General features: G+C 37.9%; 2 protein-coding genes across 3 annotated transcripts; one reads left to right on the forward strand and one right to left on the reverse strand.

The window, feature by feature from the left end:
- Window positions 1-302: 302 nt before the first annotated feature.
- mtnr1c (melatonin receptor 1C) lies at window positions 303-12,120 on the reverse strand. 2 transcript variants are annotated; one of them, XM_056746029.1, is made up of 3 exons: window positions 11,874-12,120; window positions 11,467-11,662; window positions 303-1,411 (listed from the first exon to the last, which is right to left on the reverse strand). In XM_056746029.1, the coding sequence occupies exons 1-3, from the start codon at window positions 11,877-11,879 to the stop codon at window positions 522-524; spliced, it is 1,092 nt and encodes a 363-aa protein (XP_056602007.1). In that variant the 5' UTR covers window positions 11,880-12,120; the 3' UTR covers window positions 303-521. The 2 variants fall into 2 exon arrangements, with proteins under 2 accessions (XP_056602007.1, XP_056602008.1); XM_056746030.1 differs by having other exon boundaries at window positions 11,467-11,698.
- Window positions 12,121-12,688: 568 nt separating this feature from the next.
- Window positions 12,689-16,514, forward strand: zgc:113208 (uncharacterized protein LOC550591 homolog). Its single transcript, XM_056746032.1, has 6 exons — window positions 12,689-12,973; window positions 13,144-13,311; window positions 13,391-13,489; window positions 13,761-13,831; window positions 15,518-15,648; window positions 15,952-16,514. Exons 1-6 carry the CDS (start codon window positions 12,865-12,867, stop codon window positions 16,184-16,186), a joined length of 813 nt encoding a protein of 270 aa, XP_056602010.1. The 5' UTR covers window positions 12,689-12,864; the 3' UTR covers window positions 16,187-16,514.
- The last annotated feature ends 99 nt before the right edge of the window (window positions 16,515-16,613 follow it).

Here is a 16,613-nt window from a genome sequence, read left to right on the forward strand (position 1 = left end):
GGTGTAATTAGATTACTGTACAAATTACTCTCTCCAAAAAGTATTTAATTACTTATAACTAATTAAATCCTACATCAACCTTGATTAGATTTGATTTAAGGATAGGCATGAAACGGCTTAATTAATTAATTTAAGTAAATAATAAATAACTACATAAATTATTCTTATTAACTGACCAAAGCATACAAATGTGAGGATGCATTAGAGCATACATTTTTAATTTAGACTTTTTATGTAAGATACACATGTAAAATACACATATGAAGGATATACAAAGAACACACAGCATCAAAAATGTCTTCCAGTGCTGGTTGCTATGGCATCCAACAATCTCTATAGGAACTCAAGTGCATATTCTCAACCTGCCATAGTCCGTTTGCATGCTCAAGGCCACTGAAACAAAATACTGTGTTCATTCTACGAGCTCGGATTAATTTTACAGGCCACACTTATACCACCAAAGAGGTTATATTGGGGTGCTTCACTGTTGCCTCTGATTGGCTGTTCTTCTTCGAGATATACTAGGACAGAGTTTGGGTCACTCCGCCCCTTAACACGTTCACTTCCTTCACATTGTTAATGGTCGCCGCAGGCGACTGTTTACTCTTTACGTCCTCCGTGTTGCATCTTGAACTTTGAGAGAACAGCGCTCTCGGGCTACAGAGAGCAAGAAGAATCTGTTTGTACTCTTGCCTGAAGTTCTGGTTGAGCAACCCGTACACCACGGCATTCAGACAGCTGTTGAAGTACGCCATGAAGTAGCTCATAACAAACAGCCATTCCGGGATATTTGGGGCCACCATTGTAGGATTAACCGCCACAGCAAGCCCAATGAAATTCAGAGGTGCCCAGCACACGGCAAACAGCACGAATACCACGAACATCGTCAGGAAGTTCCTCAGGTGTGCCGCTCTAACCCTCGGATTGTGCCGGACACGACCTTTGACCCGGATCACCAACGTCCATATGCGCAGGTAGCAGAAAGACACCACGGCCAGCGGACCCAGAAAGTGTATCATCACGACGCAGATGGTGTAGGATGAGCTTGCCGTCTGGGTGAATGTGCAGGAGAAGATACGCGGGTCGTAACTGAGGGAACCTACGAGGAAGTTGGGAACAGTTGCCAGAGCTGTCAGCATCCAAGTGAGGAACAGGTACAGACAGGTGTTGCGGCGCGAAAAGAGGCGGTCGTAGCGAAAGCTGTGGCAAATGTAGCAGTAGCGGTTAATGGCGATGGCCGTGATGTTGAAAACGGAGCCGATGACGCTCAGTCCCATCACAAACCCGCTCAGCTGGCAGTGCAGGGAGCCCATCTTCCAGCCATTATTGAACATAGCTAGCAGGGCTAAGGGGTAGGGGTACAGCGCCACCACCAGGTCAGCAACAGAAAGGCTCACCACAAAGATATTACCTATGACAATGAAAGAGTGAGAGAGATGGATGTAACAAAAAACATAGTGAGTATTACTCGGAAGTACAACATATTATGAGCTATATAACAAAACGATCATTTTAAACAGCTTTATTTATTGTAGACCTCATATTTGAAGTATAAATAGGCACCTTTTTAAAATTGTATCATTATTATTAATTCTTCATTTATTTCACTGCTTTTCTGTGTGAACTGATGCTTTGGCAACATAAGATGTCAAACCATTGTAAATAAAGTATTTCACTGCACGCTGTGAGAGAAAATCGGAATTGTGTATTTTTTCCACAACATTTTGTGACACCATATTAAAACAATAACTTTTTTTCCCCTGATCCCAGCCTGATCTTACAGGAATTACAGGAACTATTTCAAATGGATTTTTACGAAGTGAATCGTAAAAAATGCAATAATGAAACAATGAAGCAAAAATTTAGTCCAAACCCAAACACAGCCCCAACCCAACAATCAAGATTATACAATTCATAACCAAATTAACCACCTTGTAAAGTAGTTATGAAGTGTGACTGTTGTTTCGACTTGACTGCTATTAATTGAAACATGAGGTGGATGACTTATAAGAACACTCTAACCAAAAATGAAATTTCTGTCATGAATTACTCCCCTCATGTTATTCCAAACCTGTAATTTCTTTGTTATGTTGAACACAAAGATATTTGGTAGAATGCAACTGACATTTATGGGGCATCATAGACTACCATAGTATAAAAAAAAAGTTGTAGTAAAATGTGCAGCAGAATGGTTTGCTCTCCTAAATTCTTCAAAATATCTAATTTCGTGTTTAAATTCTGTTGTTCTGTTGAACACAAAGATACAACATTTTTTCTACCTGGGTACTCAATGGTGCCTCAGAAATGTCAGTTGCTAACTCTTTCACAATTATCTATTTTTGTGTTTAACAACAGAACAACAGAATTTAAACAGGTTTGGAACAACTTGAGGGTTAGTAAATGATGACAGAATTTTTTGGTGGAGTTTCCCTTTAAGCTCTTTAGTCTGCACTCTTATTGGTAGATAATGCTGTCATCATGTTGTGCATTTACATTTTGTTGAACTCTGCTCAACTTTAATGCATCGCCAACGGTCTCTGTTGCTCATGTCGCCTCAAATGTTCTGGTTGCTTTGTCACTGCGAATTGCTGTCAGTGTAAACGGCCCTTAAGGGGAACACAAGGTCTGCTGTGTGCTATCTGGACAGTATGCCTTTTATTTTATGAGGAAAATTGAGTAACCTTGTCTCCTTGTGTCTATTAAAAATGTTATTTTTATTCTGTGTTATCACGATCAAAAATAATCATTCTCAATCCAATTACTGTACTTCTCTTCATTAATTTGGCTTATTTAGATTTAGCCATTTATGAATCAAATTCATAAATGTAAAGGAGCAAATCAGAATCAGAAATTAATTTGAAGATAAAGGGAAAAATAAAAAACTAATTAGATTAAGTACAATTAAGTCTTGTTTGAGTAAGAACCACGCAGTGTGTTTGTGAGAGAGAGAGAGAGAGAGAGAGAGAGAGTCGGTATTCATTAACTGACAGAATCCAGACCATCTAATTCATAATTCAATTATAAAACTATAATAAATGTTTACTCTGTCGATTTAAATTAGGTCTCAAACTGTTCTCAACACAGTTGTCTTTAAGTGCTTAGTGATTCAGCCGGATGTTGCATCTCAAAAAACCTTTAAGATGGTCAGACAAATCCATCTTCTCTACAAATGGCACAATTTGGTCTCCATGAAAATGTCTTTTTACTGGAACTGCCCTCATAAGCAAGTCTTTAACGGAAATCTAATGGCAGGATTTTCAATAATTCTTTGGCTCTCCGCAACGATGATCAGGTCACGCTTGTTTTGGTTGCATTTTCCATAAATGTACTCTCATTGGCTTTTCCCCTCCGTAACAATCAAATCTTGCGGTCTCCGTCTCGCACCACGGGGACTAAGAACATTATGTGCCAGAAAATGTAATTTGTTAAGGTCAGATTCATTGGAAAATAACCGAAAAGACTTTCGAATCTTATCAGACTTACTTCGGTCATTCTATATTATACCTTTTAAAAACCCAAACTTGATCAGTTTAAAAAGGTGCATACATATTCCCTACTACTCGTATGACAAAAAAAGACAATTGGTTGCCTAACAAAAAATGTTTTTGGGTTTTATCACCCTGTACCAGAAACTGGAGAAAAACATCTGTTCATCTTTCTTAGTTAACATCGGTCGATAATAGCATTGCATGTGTCTGAACCAGGCTCTGCTTATCATATGATCTCTTTTTGGTTAAGTTTGAAGAACAATTTTTACGGCTATAACAAACAGCAGATTGTCTTTAGGTCTCAATGATTCAAAGGTCTTTTCAAACTTTTTTCGACCAAAAGAGACGCCAGATACAACTGGACCAATTTTGTATTAACCACAATGACGGTTTCACTGCTGGGCACAAACACACCCAATCGTGTCTTAGACCTGCTTACGGTATCTCCTCAAAGAGCCTAAACCGGTCTCTTATCACTGTATCACCCAAAGCATTGTAAAAGATTTATGTAAACATTTCTTTAAATCAAAGGAACGTTTTGACTGGTGTCTGCCAAAAAATATGTCACAGTTAACAGGATGTGTCGTTTGAGAGGTTTGGTACGCTCCTTTGTCTTCGGTTTAGCACGAGTGCAATAAGCCCCAAGCGTGTCACCTAGGATAATAAACAGGGCTGCTTCGGCTCTCTGTGAAAATGCATTATACAGGATTCATTCGTAAAGAAACAAATACAGATATCACATCTTAATTGTGTGGCTTCTACTTAACCAAAACATTGATTTTTTCCCCCACTAAAATGTTGAAACTTTACATTTTTATATTATTGCCTCCTGACTTACTTGGGTTTACTTGTTGGTGTAAATTGCTTTGGATTGTTCTATATGAAGGTGATGCTGGAAGATCATGGTCATGTGGCCCAGTGGGATAACCATCAGCGAATCAAACCTTTAGACCGCTATTAGTCAATGCCAGAGTATGAGATATGACGTGCGAATCCCTTCGCTTTATCACTTTTCTCGAGCATAACTACAGATTAAAATGTTATTGTGTTTTATTCTTTGTAAAGGTTGAGCGAAATACAACCAATGCCGTAATGACAGGGTTATATCACAGGGATCATGTGTGGCATACGTTCCCTCTCTGGAGACCCAGAGAGAGTGAACAGGATTTATTTTGTATGTGGTTTAAATGATGACAGACTCTAGAGATAAAGGACTGCCTCAGGAACACAATAAATCCAAACGATTATCTTGTAACAAACTATATAATTCGCCCCCTCTCATAGTTATCATGACACCGACCCTACACAAGAACATATGTTCTGCAACCCTGAATCACAGAGAACTGTGTGTGCATGAGTCATAGAATATAAATATATTAACAACCCCTCTGGTGAAGATCAAGTGTTTTTAATATGCTTTAAGACAAACCATTCGCAAATGTATATTTTTAACCATTGCTGAGTATTTTCTCCATAAAACTGTCTAAAAAATGTGGTTGGAAACTGCTCCGGTTAATGACGTCATAAACCTGTAATCAATCATATTAACTCATTTGAACCCTATGGATCAGCAGTTCGTGGCATAAATATGTAAAGATGGCACATAGATTCGGGCAAAAATTATCACTGCACTGATGTGTCAGCTCTCGGTTTCACTTTTAGCAGTGTCTGCAAGCGATTGAGTGGAGGCGGGGCTAATTTGCATATGTATATGTATCTTTGTATACTTAATGAAGCTGAGGTGTAAAGTTGCATTCGAGCTACTTTAAGGCAGGAGAAAATATTTTCAAAACAAAAGAGTTTAAATATGTACGTATTTTTATGGTCAGAGTTTTGTTTTAATCATAATAAAATGATTGACCACAGGGGGACTTAAATGCATCTCAGCAGAACAATTATGTTGAAAGTCAATGCACATTATTTTAAAGATAAAAATGCAGCAAGTAATCAAAAGGAGAACACAATCATAATCTTTTATTAAATGTTGTACACGGCTCCGTCTCAAATAAGTAATGCTTTACATATGAGATCATCTACACCAAACCAATGTTAACTGCATCACCAACATGGCATCTCAACATTGATCTGGAGTAAAATATGCGCCCAAACAACCTGCCTGAGAATGAGACTGCATGGCAAAAGCCCAGCAGGGATCTTGTGTAATTTAATGTTTGATGAGAAAATGCATTCAAACAGATATCCAAGCTTTTCCATTACCAAGAGATTTTATGATACGCCACCTATTAGCAGGCAGAGAGATGATTTTATAACAGTCGTCACAAAGTTGAGCTTCAAAATCACCAGCTCTCTGGAGATCCTGCAATGTTCACTCTAAAAACATTGCCAAAAAGTAAACGGGAGAAAATTACAAAGATGGATCCGCATTAAGGACTTTTTGGCTAGCATCTATTCCAACTCATGGTCAACCTTCACAGTTGTTAACAGTAGAGATAAAATCCAGACAGTTTTGAGCTGCAAGTCTGCAAGTTTCATAAAAAATTTTGGCCTTCTTGCACTGATTGAGAACCTCCGAATAGATCAACTTCATTTCCTTCGTCTTCATTGCCTCAAATGTATGGCTTCATTAACGCTAACTGATTTTGTCAGTATCACAGCAGAATACCAGTGTAAGTCTAATAAAATATGACGTAATGACACATCTGTGGGGAGATGGTTAAAGATTTTTTGTGAACTAAAATTATGATTTAACATTGTGTGTTAAAAGGAAAGAAAAGAAAATATGCAGTCATCTTATTTAAGATGGGAGTATCAAAATGAAATTACCTGTGCTGTACCTCCCTGAGGTAGTTAGAGGTTATCAGAAACTTCGGGAATGATTTCTGGCTGATGTCAGAATAGAGTTAATGTTGTGATAAATGTATTTAATGGACACTCTGGCTCCTCTAATCTGGAGCAAATGTGCTGGAGTTAGATACTACAGTAAAATGTATTTTGCAGGTTTGTTTTAAAACAAAGTCTGTCATAGCTCTGCATTCCTTATCTCTCTTTGCTACTTATCTTAATTCTGATTTGAATAATAAGAATTGTGATATACTGGTTCCTTCATTGACCCCGAAGACACGGACCACTCATCCTGTCAGTCCACACACACACTGTGTTTCCATACACTCATAGGGACCAAAAAATGTCCCCACAAGATAAAGAAATACTGGTATTACTATCTTTGTGGGGACATTTGGTCATTGTTGAGTTTCTTAAATAAATACTGTTGGATTAAAATGTTCCCCAGATCTATTAAGGTGGGTTTTGGAAGCTTGAATATTCAAGCTTGGGAACTAACTGTATTTAACGGGTTTATGTACATACATGATAAAGCAGGGATATTTTTTAACCTTCATTTCCATATTGCTTTATTATTCCTGGCAGTCATAATAAACAGCTAACCTTACTCTCAGGAGCCGTGCCATTTGACAGAACAAACCCACTCAAGCTAAACATATTTTTACTGTGATATGAAAATGATTATATTAATCTGTCAAGGTTAAAATGTATGAGATTTGAGACAAGTGTACCATGGGTTGTTTTCTGGCTGTTGAACTTGACCGACAGACTTAATCTCAAATGTAAATGTGACTCTGTGCATGTCAGACAGTTGTGCCTGTGGGCACAGCCCAAGCAAGAGACCATCAATGACATCATGGATGTTCAGTATTTACATTCTATCTCTTTTAAGCACACACACACATTATCAAAGATGCCAATGTATGCTAAAATTGACCATATAAGAACATTGTACATCACTGTGAACTAACTAAAACCACTGACGCCTGGTTAATGTGCGTTTTTTACAGGTGGTGAACAGAGAAGCTGTGTGTTTCTTAGTCATTAAAGAGGTAAAATGACATGGCTGAAACTAATATTATCGTTTGGTTAAGATGTAATGCAATGTGTAAACATGATTTAAAGGGGTGCTGCAACGATGTGTCATGCATTCAGACTTCTTCTCAATGTAAAACAGGCGGTCATCTCATGCTAAACATGGTCATCTTGTCAAAAAAAACAAGCCGTATTATGTTGAATTTCTGTGCCCGATACGTTTTTTTCGAACATATAAACTGTTACGGTTTTGTAAAAAAAATTCCTAGTCCATTTTTGGACACTTCTCCCGGAAAAGCACACAGCATGCCCATGCGGCAGCAAGTAGAGCAGGAGAAGGAGCATGCGCAGACACTTTCACTTGAGTGCAGCAGAGAGAGAGAGAGAGAGAGAGAGAGAACGCATACGTTCACAAAGTTCAGGTGTTTGTTTGTTCACTGCATTTGGGTGATGAATGTTATATAAACGGTGGATAAAACGCCGGATTCGGAGATCGTCTGAAACTGATATCTGGAGTCATATCGGCGCTAAAAGATGCCGTACATGAACCGCATGCGGTGAGTGAAATTGATGTCTGTGTTTTGTTGGCAATGTGCTTTTGTTCACCCTACCCTTCCCCCCACACGCGCCGTATGATTTCGGAAATAATCGTACAGCTGTATCTATCTTCAATACATGTGATCAAACTAAATACTCTTCGAAGATACGAAGTATGCAATACAACTCTATAGGTACTCAAGATTAATATGAGATTGGCAGGGCCAATGGTTGGGGCTGCTGTAAGGTTAAAAACGCTGTAATTCCACATACCGTGCATGTTTGTATCTTCTCTTTGCCCTGCCTCTCTGAAACGTGTGGATCTTTTACAAAGCTCATCGCTCTGAAAAGCGAGGTGTCCTATGATTGGCCAGTTAAGCAGCATGTAGTGATTGGTCGAATACTGCAAGTGTGTGACGGAAATGTAACGTCTCTTACCATATTTGGAACATCAGGTTCAAAAGCAATTGTACTGACAGGTACACCCACCTTACTTGCGTACATTTTGGCGGTCTTAGTCAAATCATACCACGAACTGACGCAGATCTGTGGGGGTGTGGTTCCATGAGGCGTTTCAAGCAAGTCTGGGTGAACATTCGCTTTTTAGATAATTTTTTTACAATTTCGCTTTTTAGATTTAATTTTTGCAATTTTACGTGTCTAATATATGGATGGCCAACAAACACATATTCCCGCCATATGACCCCAAAATGGTCCATATCAGAGTCTGCTCTTTTAAAAATAAAGGTGCTGAACACATGGTACTTCACATAAGAAACGTTTTCGGTTTCTCATAGAACCTTTCAATCAAATTTTCCAAGAAGGTTCCTTTTTCTTTTTATAGACGATACGCATTCTCCAAGTTAACTTCCGGTCTGTGTTTGGTTATATTGTCAAAATGTATTTGATATTTAATTCATATTAATAGTTTATTGTATAGCAATTGTATTGAATTCAATTAAAACTCTACTGCTATTCTTTGGGGACATCGACTGGATATTAAGTTTGAATCACATAACATTTATGTTGCCGCTGAAACAGTCTAGTCTGTAACGCTTTTCCTCGACGAAGAACCTTTTGTGCAATATATAATCATATGGTGTAATATAATACACAAAGCAGATATTACTTATACTACCTGTACTAATACAATAAAGGCAAGCGTAGAAGTGAAGAAAGAACGATAGAAAATAGAAACTTTGATTGAACATTGAACAACCCCCCTTTTCCCCCAAATGCCTATGTTTAGTTATACACCGAGAGTAGTTCACTACCTTTTTTATGAAATCATCTGTCCATTAGCAGCTACGCCCAAGACACTGTTGTTATTTCAGGGCATAATGGAAGAGCTGTTATAATGGAACTGCTATTGAAGTAAAGAAACATTGGTGCATAATATTTTATATTAATTTATTGCAAAGTTACGATGTGTGAGTGATCATTCTTATCATCAAATTTCTCTATAGGATTTTAGCAGTATTTTTTGACAAACACATAAATCACATTGGCAATGTGGCACAGTATGCTCATAATGCATAAAGAGTCTGTGTCATGTCCTGATCTCATTACTTCTCTCCCTCTCTCCCAAATGGTTTGCCGTCTGTTTGAACTGTCCTTAAAGGCATTAAAAGCCCATAAATAGAAAAAAGCGAGCACAAAAATTGCATGACCACATAGCGTGCCTCTCCTATTGACAACATTCTGGACACTATGCACAGGATTCTGAGGATCCTTTTTACATTCCATCACATTTGAAATTCCTGTTATATTGGTCATCTGAATCTAGCATTCCAAATTGACCCAGGCTCCTCCCTTATAACAGCCTTAATGATATGTCTAAAACCAGGTCATTGAGATGGATTCGTCCCTTTTCATGTGTGCATGCAGTTCTTGTCTCTTTTATGATATGTCTCTGAGCAATGCTGGAACTTCATTCTTCAGGCATATATACAGGCTAATAAAGCAGCTTGTGGTTTAATGCAGACTGAGAAAACACTGCATGAGACAGTGAGGTTTAGATGTGGTGCCAAAACAATAGGAGCAACTGCTGAGATTGAAGTGCTTTGCCGATTATATTGCACGCATATAGCGCGACACCATGCAAATGGAGCACACATTTCTTTCTTGTTCAACAATATGATCTAAAGAGTATATGCGCTCGATGTGCATCTCATAATTCCTCAGCCTATCTCTTTCAATGAGGCATGGACCATTACTCACCAATCATGAGAGCGCAGGAGAATGTCTCACCCCCAAAGTGTTTTAAACTCATAAGCAGCACACTTGATGGGTTTGATGTGGGCAGTTATAAGATGAAATTCTCTTCAGTTGCTATCTGCTCTCCTTATACATTTTCATACACTCTCAGAAAAAAAAAATACAAAAGTTGTCACTGGGACAGAACCCTTTTAGAAAGGTCCGAATATGTACGATTTAGGTAGAGATATGTACACATTCGATAACAATATAACATTATATACAAGGTACTAATATGCTAATAGCTGCAAAAATGTATATATATCCTGAAAGGGTACGGGCTATGTGTGTGAGAGAGAGAGAGAGAGAGAGAGAGAGAAAGAAAGAAAGAAAGAAAGAAAGAAAGAAAGAAAGAAAGAAAGAATGGAAAGAAGGTAAGAAAGGAAGGAAGGAAGAAAGGAAGGAAGAAAGGCAGGAAGGAAGGAAAGATTGTAGGAAGAAAAGAGAGAAAGAAAGACAGAAAGAACGAAGCAAGGAAGGAATGAAAGAAAGGTAAGAAAGAAAGAAAGAAAGAAAGAAAGCAGACAATATTAAATATCCTGAAAGGGTACGGGCTATGTGTGAGAGAGAAAGAAAGAAAGAAAGAAAGAAAGGAAGAAAGAAGGAAAGAAAGAAAGAAAGAAAGAAAGAAAGAAAGAAAGAAGGAAGGAAGAAATGAAGGAAAGAAAGAAAGAAAGAAAGCTGATAATTTTAAATGCTGCCAAATTGTAACTGTTATCAGAAATACAGCTTTCAAGAAAGGATTCAAAGTCTTTGTCCATGCGCTTTCTATAAAATTAGATGAAACATGTCATTTAACATCTCAGGTCTTGTTTCATTATCTGATAAAACAGGACAGCCACGTTTTGCTGGTGTCTGTTATGTAACTCTGGACATCTGCATGCTAAAAGAGGAATACTGAAAAAATATATATGTTACCTATGTTTTTTAGCTTGATTTATGCAGCCTGGCTGGTTGTGCTTAATTTTAACAACGCCAAGGTCGTAGGTTCAAATCCAATGGAACAAACTGATAAAATATATTTTGCAATGTAATTCAGATAAAAGCATATGCTAAATGTAAGTTAATTCATATTCTGCATATTATTGCCATTTCACTCCCTGTAAACGGTGTAATTAATAATCATTATCAAATCATAAGAGTTAGCCATGGCAAACTGACAACAACAGCTGGGAGCCACTTCATTCAACATATGATAACGTAATGCCGCTATATATACGTATAGATATGTTTTATAAAATGAAACACTCCTACTCTACAAGTCTTGCATTTATCTTTTTAGTAAGGAAGTTTAAACAGCTGATATGCCTATGTGACAAAATATTCTTGACGTTACACATTTTCACACCTGCATTCCTCAGTTTCTTGTTCCTATACACGGACAGGATGACCAGAAGATTTCCAACGATATCAGCCACGGTGGTGAAGATGAGCACGCCGGTGAGGGTGGCTGCGACCCCGGGAGACGTGCTTTTCGCGGCGAGGCACTGGTTACTTCTGGATAAACTCTCCATACAGCTGAAGTTCGCCATTCTTAGGGACCACTGTAACGTAGTGTAAAGTTTCACCTTTCATCCCCTCTTCAGGAAAAAAAACAAAGACACGAACAGGTATTCCCGTTTGCATTCCTAACAACATTTCCAGTTTTGCATTTATAAAATGATTTTTCATCACACGACATCTTTTTAGTAGAATCCCCTTCTTAATTTTCCAGCAGCTCCAATGAAATTACGTTTGATGGGCTTCTGCTACTACCTGCATTTTGAATCCCACAGTTGTCTCTGGATTGTCACCTCGGATCACATTGACTCACACACTCCGGACTGTTGATAGGACACAACGCGCGCGCACACACACACACACACATTCATCACGGCACAGACTTTAGCAGCGTGCTGCGTCGCATCCCCGGCGCCTACATCATCCACTCGGTTTCTTCTTCAAGCGCCCTGTCAGCTGTTCGCCTTGGGCAGCAGCCAGTACGAGCAGCGATTAGGATAAAGAGTTGTGGAATCAATCTGGACCACCACATTTGCTAACATTAACAACAGTTTTGCTTCAGAGAAGGAAGCAAAAATGGATTTTATTATAGGGTGCGCAGGATAAAGTAGTGCACAGTAAAATCGAGAATGTTAAAAAAAAATTAACACTCACAGTTTATATATAATCCACAGTTCTTTGGATTATATATACACTGTGTGTGTGTAGATTGTATATACACTGTGAGTGTTAATTTCACCTGTTTAACAATGTCGATTTAGCTGTGTAGATGTTTAAATTCGAGAGATGTTTTGACTATGAATTTATAGACTGCAACAAGGTCACAAATAGATGGCTTATAACGTCTACTTAAAGAACCCAAGCTCGAAATAAAAACAAACGAAAAAAAATTAAAATACTAAAATATTTTTTTCACGGCACGAAAGGGGAATTGACATAAAAACATTTAAATATAACCAAATATATAGAAAATATGATCTAATAAAATGATGGTAGTAAAACAAAACACGTTATGTGAGTGGGTACTTCCAGCGTTTCACGTGCGCATGCGCAGATTGAGCACTTCGCCGTGTTTCATAAAACGCGGAATCGGTAGAGCTGTCCTGTTGTTATGTAGTTCATTGTTATTGTTTAATTTCTTAGTAGTTCACCGTCCTCGCACATTTTCTAAGCATAACGTTTAAGCGTCTTAAGATAAATTTAGTATTTTTACTAGTTGGGTCTGCTGCTGTTAAAAAGCCAAAGAATGAGTGACGAAGACAAGAGAAGCACCAAGAAAATAAAAAGAAAATTAAGTGAGGGGGACACCACGGCGCCTACCAGAAAGAGACCGAAAATAAAAGAAAAACACGATAGTAAGAGAGGAGAGAGATCTTTCTTTCTATCTATCTATCTATCTATCTATCTATCTATCTATCTATCTATCTATCTATCTATCAATCTATCTATCTATCTATCTATCCATCTTTCCATCTATCCATACATTGGTATTAAGTAACTTAATGTGCTTTTCTCTGCTCTTCAGCTGGTAAACTGGACACCACGAAAGCCAAAGTCAAGCTCTCTGGCACGGACAAACATGGATCTGCCCAATCAACAGACGGGTCTAAAAATGAGAAGAAAAAACAGTCCGAGGGAGGCAAAAACACATATGAAGAAAAGAGGAACGTTAAAGGACAACTTGTGTTTAAAGGCAAGAATTCTGTGCTCTTTTTGTCATTGTATATTCAACATATGGAAAACAGTTTACTTAATGTTTAACAATTTTGCAGACCACCCAGAGTTCACACCTAGCATGACTCCCAAAGAGGTTTTGCAGGCAGGCAGTTTTGGGGGCACCTATTTCAGGCCAATCTACTCCAGCGTCACAAGTATGTCACTTTATGCTGAGAAACTGCTTTATTTTTATTATGATCAACTGGCACTTTATGGTAAATATTAATCGAAGAATGATGATATGAAACGAAGCTTACCAGCTTTTGACCAAGCCAGCAGTCTTTGGACACAAGGGCAGAGCTGAGAAGTCTCTCTTCTGCACTGAAACTGCTCGCCTGTATACTTGGCTCTGTGCATGAATCTTCAGGTGGAAATCTGGAGTCCCTGGTTATGGATGGACCTCATAATAAATATTTTTTGTCACAGAGCAACACTATAAAGACGTTTGGCAAGAGCTTCCCAAAGACTGGCTGGAAGGGCTTACAATCTCTTCACAGGTATCATTTATTTGCATTGAATTGTAATCACAGAGAAAAACTTCTGTCAAAAGGATGATGAATATTTCTAGCCGATAAATGAGATTGAGTTCAGATTCAGATTTGCCTAGATTGAAGCTAACGGTAGAGCTATTTGAGCTTAGTTCATGTGAAATTCCCATATAGAATATATAGTCTGCATAATATACTAACAGTGTTTCTCTTCTTTTATCTTCTGTTTCTTGTCTGTGTTTCTGTGCGCGACTGTTTGTGTTCGCTAAGTGTCCCTGTTTTTTTGTGTATGTGCGCTGTGTGTTTGTGTGTCTTGTGTGAATGGGAGAGTATCTATTCTTTTTGCTCTTGTTACTATTTCTATTTTATAAATTTAAATGGATATTTTACAGGTAAATCAACAGTTCCCCATGTTTTACTCACCCTCAAGGCAGAATAATGCAGTCAAAGTTATAATATATTGGTTATTGCTCCCTAAACTCTTTGTAAGTCGCTTTGGATAAAAGCGTCTGCTAAATGACTAAATGTACATGTATATAATACCACATATTATTTTACTTCCAAGCGGTAGAACGTGATTGAATGGGTGTTGACTTTTTGAAGGTCTTGAAAGTGAATCCATCGATCAAAGAACTGCTCGACACAGCTGCTCTCGAACTGCTCTGTGGTCTTAACAAAGGTATAATGCATTCAAAGTTATAATACCACGCATAAATTTCTTCCACGCGGTAGAAATTACGCAGGCGCATCGTAAGTTCTGGTGACAAACGCAGAATTTTCTGTTTTGTTCCAATATGATGCCGCCTCCTCTACACGGGATTCTTTCGTCACCGTCATTTGCCGGAAAAACAAGCCTCAGGTTTATGCGCAGCCGAGTGGGAAAAGGAAGCTATACATCAACGTTAATAGCGCTGTCAATATGTATATTTCTCTTAATCAAACGCATCGATTCTCTTCAGAAAACCTTTGTTAAGACCACAGAGCCGTGTCGAGCAGTTCTTTGATCGATGGATGCACTTTCTAGAATCTTCAAGAATATCGTCATATTCAGTCAGGATGCCTTGAGGGTGAGTAAAACATGGGGACATTTTGATTTGCCTGTGATGTATTCCTTCAATTTATGCCTTATAGTTAACATTTTTTAATGTACAGCTGCTTTGTACTTTGTTGGTGGGCTGTGTGTTGTTGTTTTTGCTGTATATGAACAGATTAACTGTTAAGATAAAAAAGAAAAACTGAAAGTGAATTTGATAGTGAGGAGTACAACCATGTGAGGAATACAATCTTGTGAGAAGTAATATAAGAAGAAAATAGGAGAGAGAATAGGGAAAACCATGAAATATGGTTTAAGACCTTGCTTGCACATGCCAAAAAAAATGAATGAACGAGTTGATAATATCTAGATTGCCACAGTGTAGCAAATACACCGTTCATAATTTCCCGAAACAGCATAATCAGCTTGAAATCAGACTTTTTCTCCATGACCCTTGTTATATATCTGTATTATATTTTTTGTACTTTAAATACTTTTATAGCATTTAGAGTATTGTTAACACTATACCAGTTGGGCCATGAGTTATTACTTATGGTGTAGCACAGTTTGAGAGCATCCTTTGGCCTAAATGATTGTTTTTAAGTTGTGATTTACTTTGATGTATACTATCTAGGTATGTTTCAATGTTGCGTTTATTTCAGGTAGCATCATCAACATACAGGGAAAATGTGAACACCTACAAGGTGAAGTGCGGAGGCAGTCTAGAGATGTGGGAAAGCAGTGGATGGATTGTTCCTCAAGACCCATATGGATGGTTCCAGTGGTACTGCAGGCAAGACTACTAAACATATGTACCTCATTCTGTCCAAATTAGGGATAGACATATTAAGTCATTTTGTATCCACATGCTCCAACCCAAAAATGTGATCAATTAGTTGTACAGTATTAAATTACATGGAACATAACAAGTAATAAAACGTATGGGAATTTCTAAAACTGAAAGTGTTACACTTATGGTGGTTTCAATTTGATTCAAATGTGTAAACAAATCAAATGCAACAATTTTAAATGGCTGCTAATGCTTTTATAGTCAAATAAAATATATCTCCAAATAAAATACCTTATCACCCGGCAGATTTTACCAGGGCCGAAGAACACAGGATGATGAACGCCAGATCAGTCGGTGGGCCAAATGTGCAGGTGTCAGAGGTCGTTGGCGGAATAACCTCATTACAAAAGTGGTTCGGTCCGGTTGTAAATATGATAACTTCAGCGTTTCCCCAGTTGTGAGACAGACTCTTCAACACTGGGGCTACAGACTCACTATGGAGGACTACAAGGAAGGAGCAAAAAGAGTCAAACCCAAATAACATCAACATTCTCTTCCAAACTGGACTCGTTTGGTTTAAACCCAAAATCCAGAAATGGTGAACCGATCGTAGTGTATGAATTAAACTGAAGCTCTGTTTGCATAGCTAATGTCTTATCTGAATGAGGAGGACATGTTTTTAGATGAATGGGAAGTTATGAAGTTTTTCATAAGCGTTTGTAATGTGAAACAACTGTACTCCACAACTCTACCTTTATTAAAACTGGATGACTTTGGAGTTAAAAAAGGTGTGACATTGTGTAACTGCAGGGGGCATTCTTTTTGTGTTTTTATGACAATGTTATTGTGCAAATAATATAAATATTTCTTTGGCAACATTTTCTGAATTTGTTTTTCAATTGCCGTGTCAGTTATTCTGTCAATGAATAGAAAATATGAATTTATTGACTTTGTTCACTGCGCTTTCT

This window comes from Triplophysa dalaica, chromosome 4, assembly GCF_015846415.1.
Source record: "Triplophysa dalaica isolate WHDGS20190420 chromosome 4, ASM1584641v1, whole genome shotgun sequence".
In the NCBI taxonomy this organism is placed as follows: Eukaryota; Metazoa; Chordata; class Actinopteri; order Cypriniformes; family Nemacheilidae; genus Triplophysa; species Triplophysa dalaica.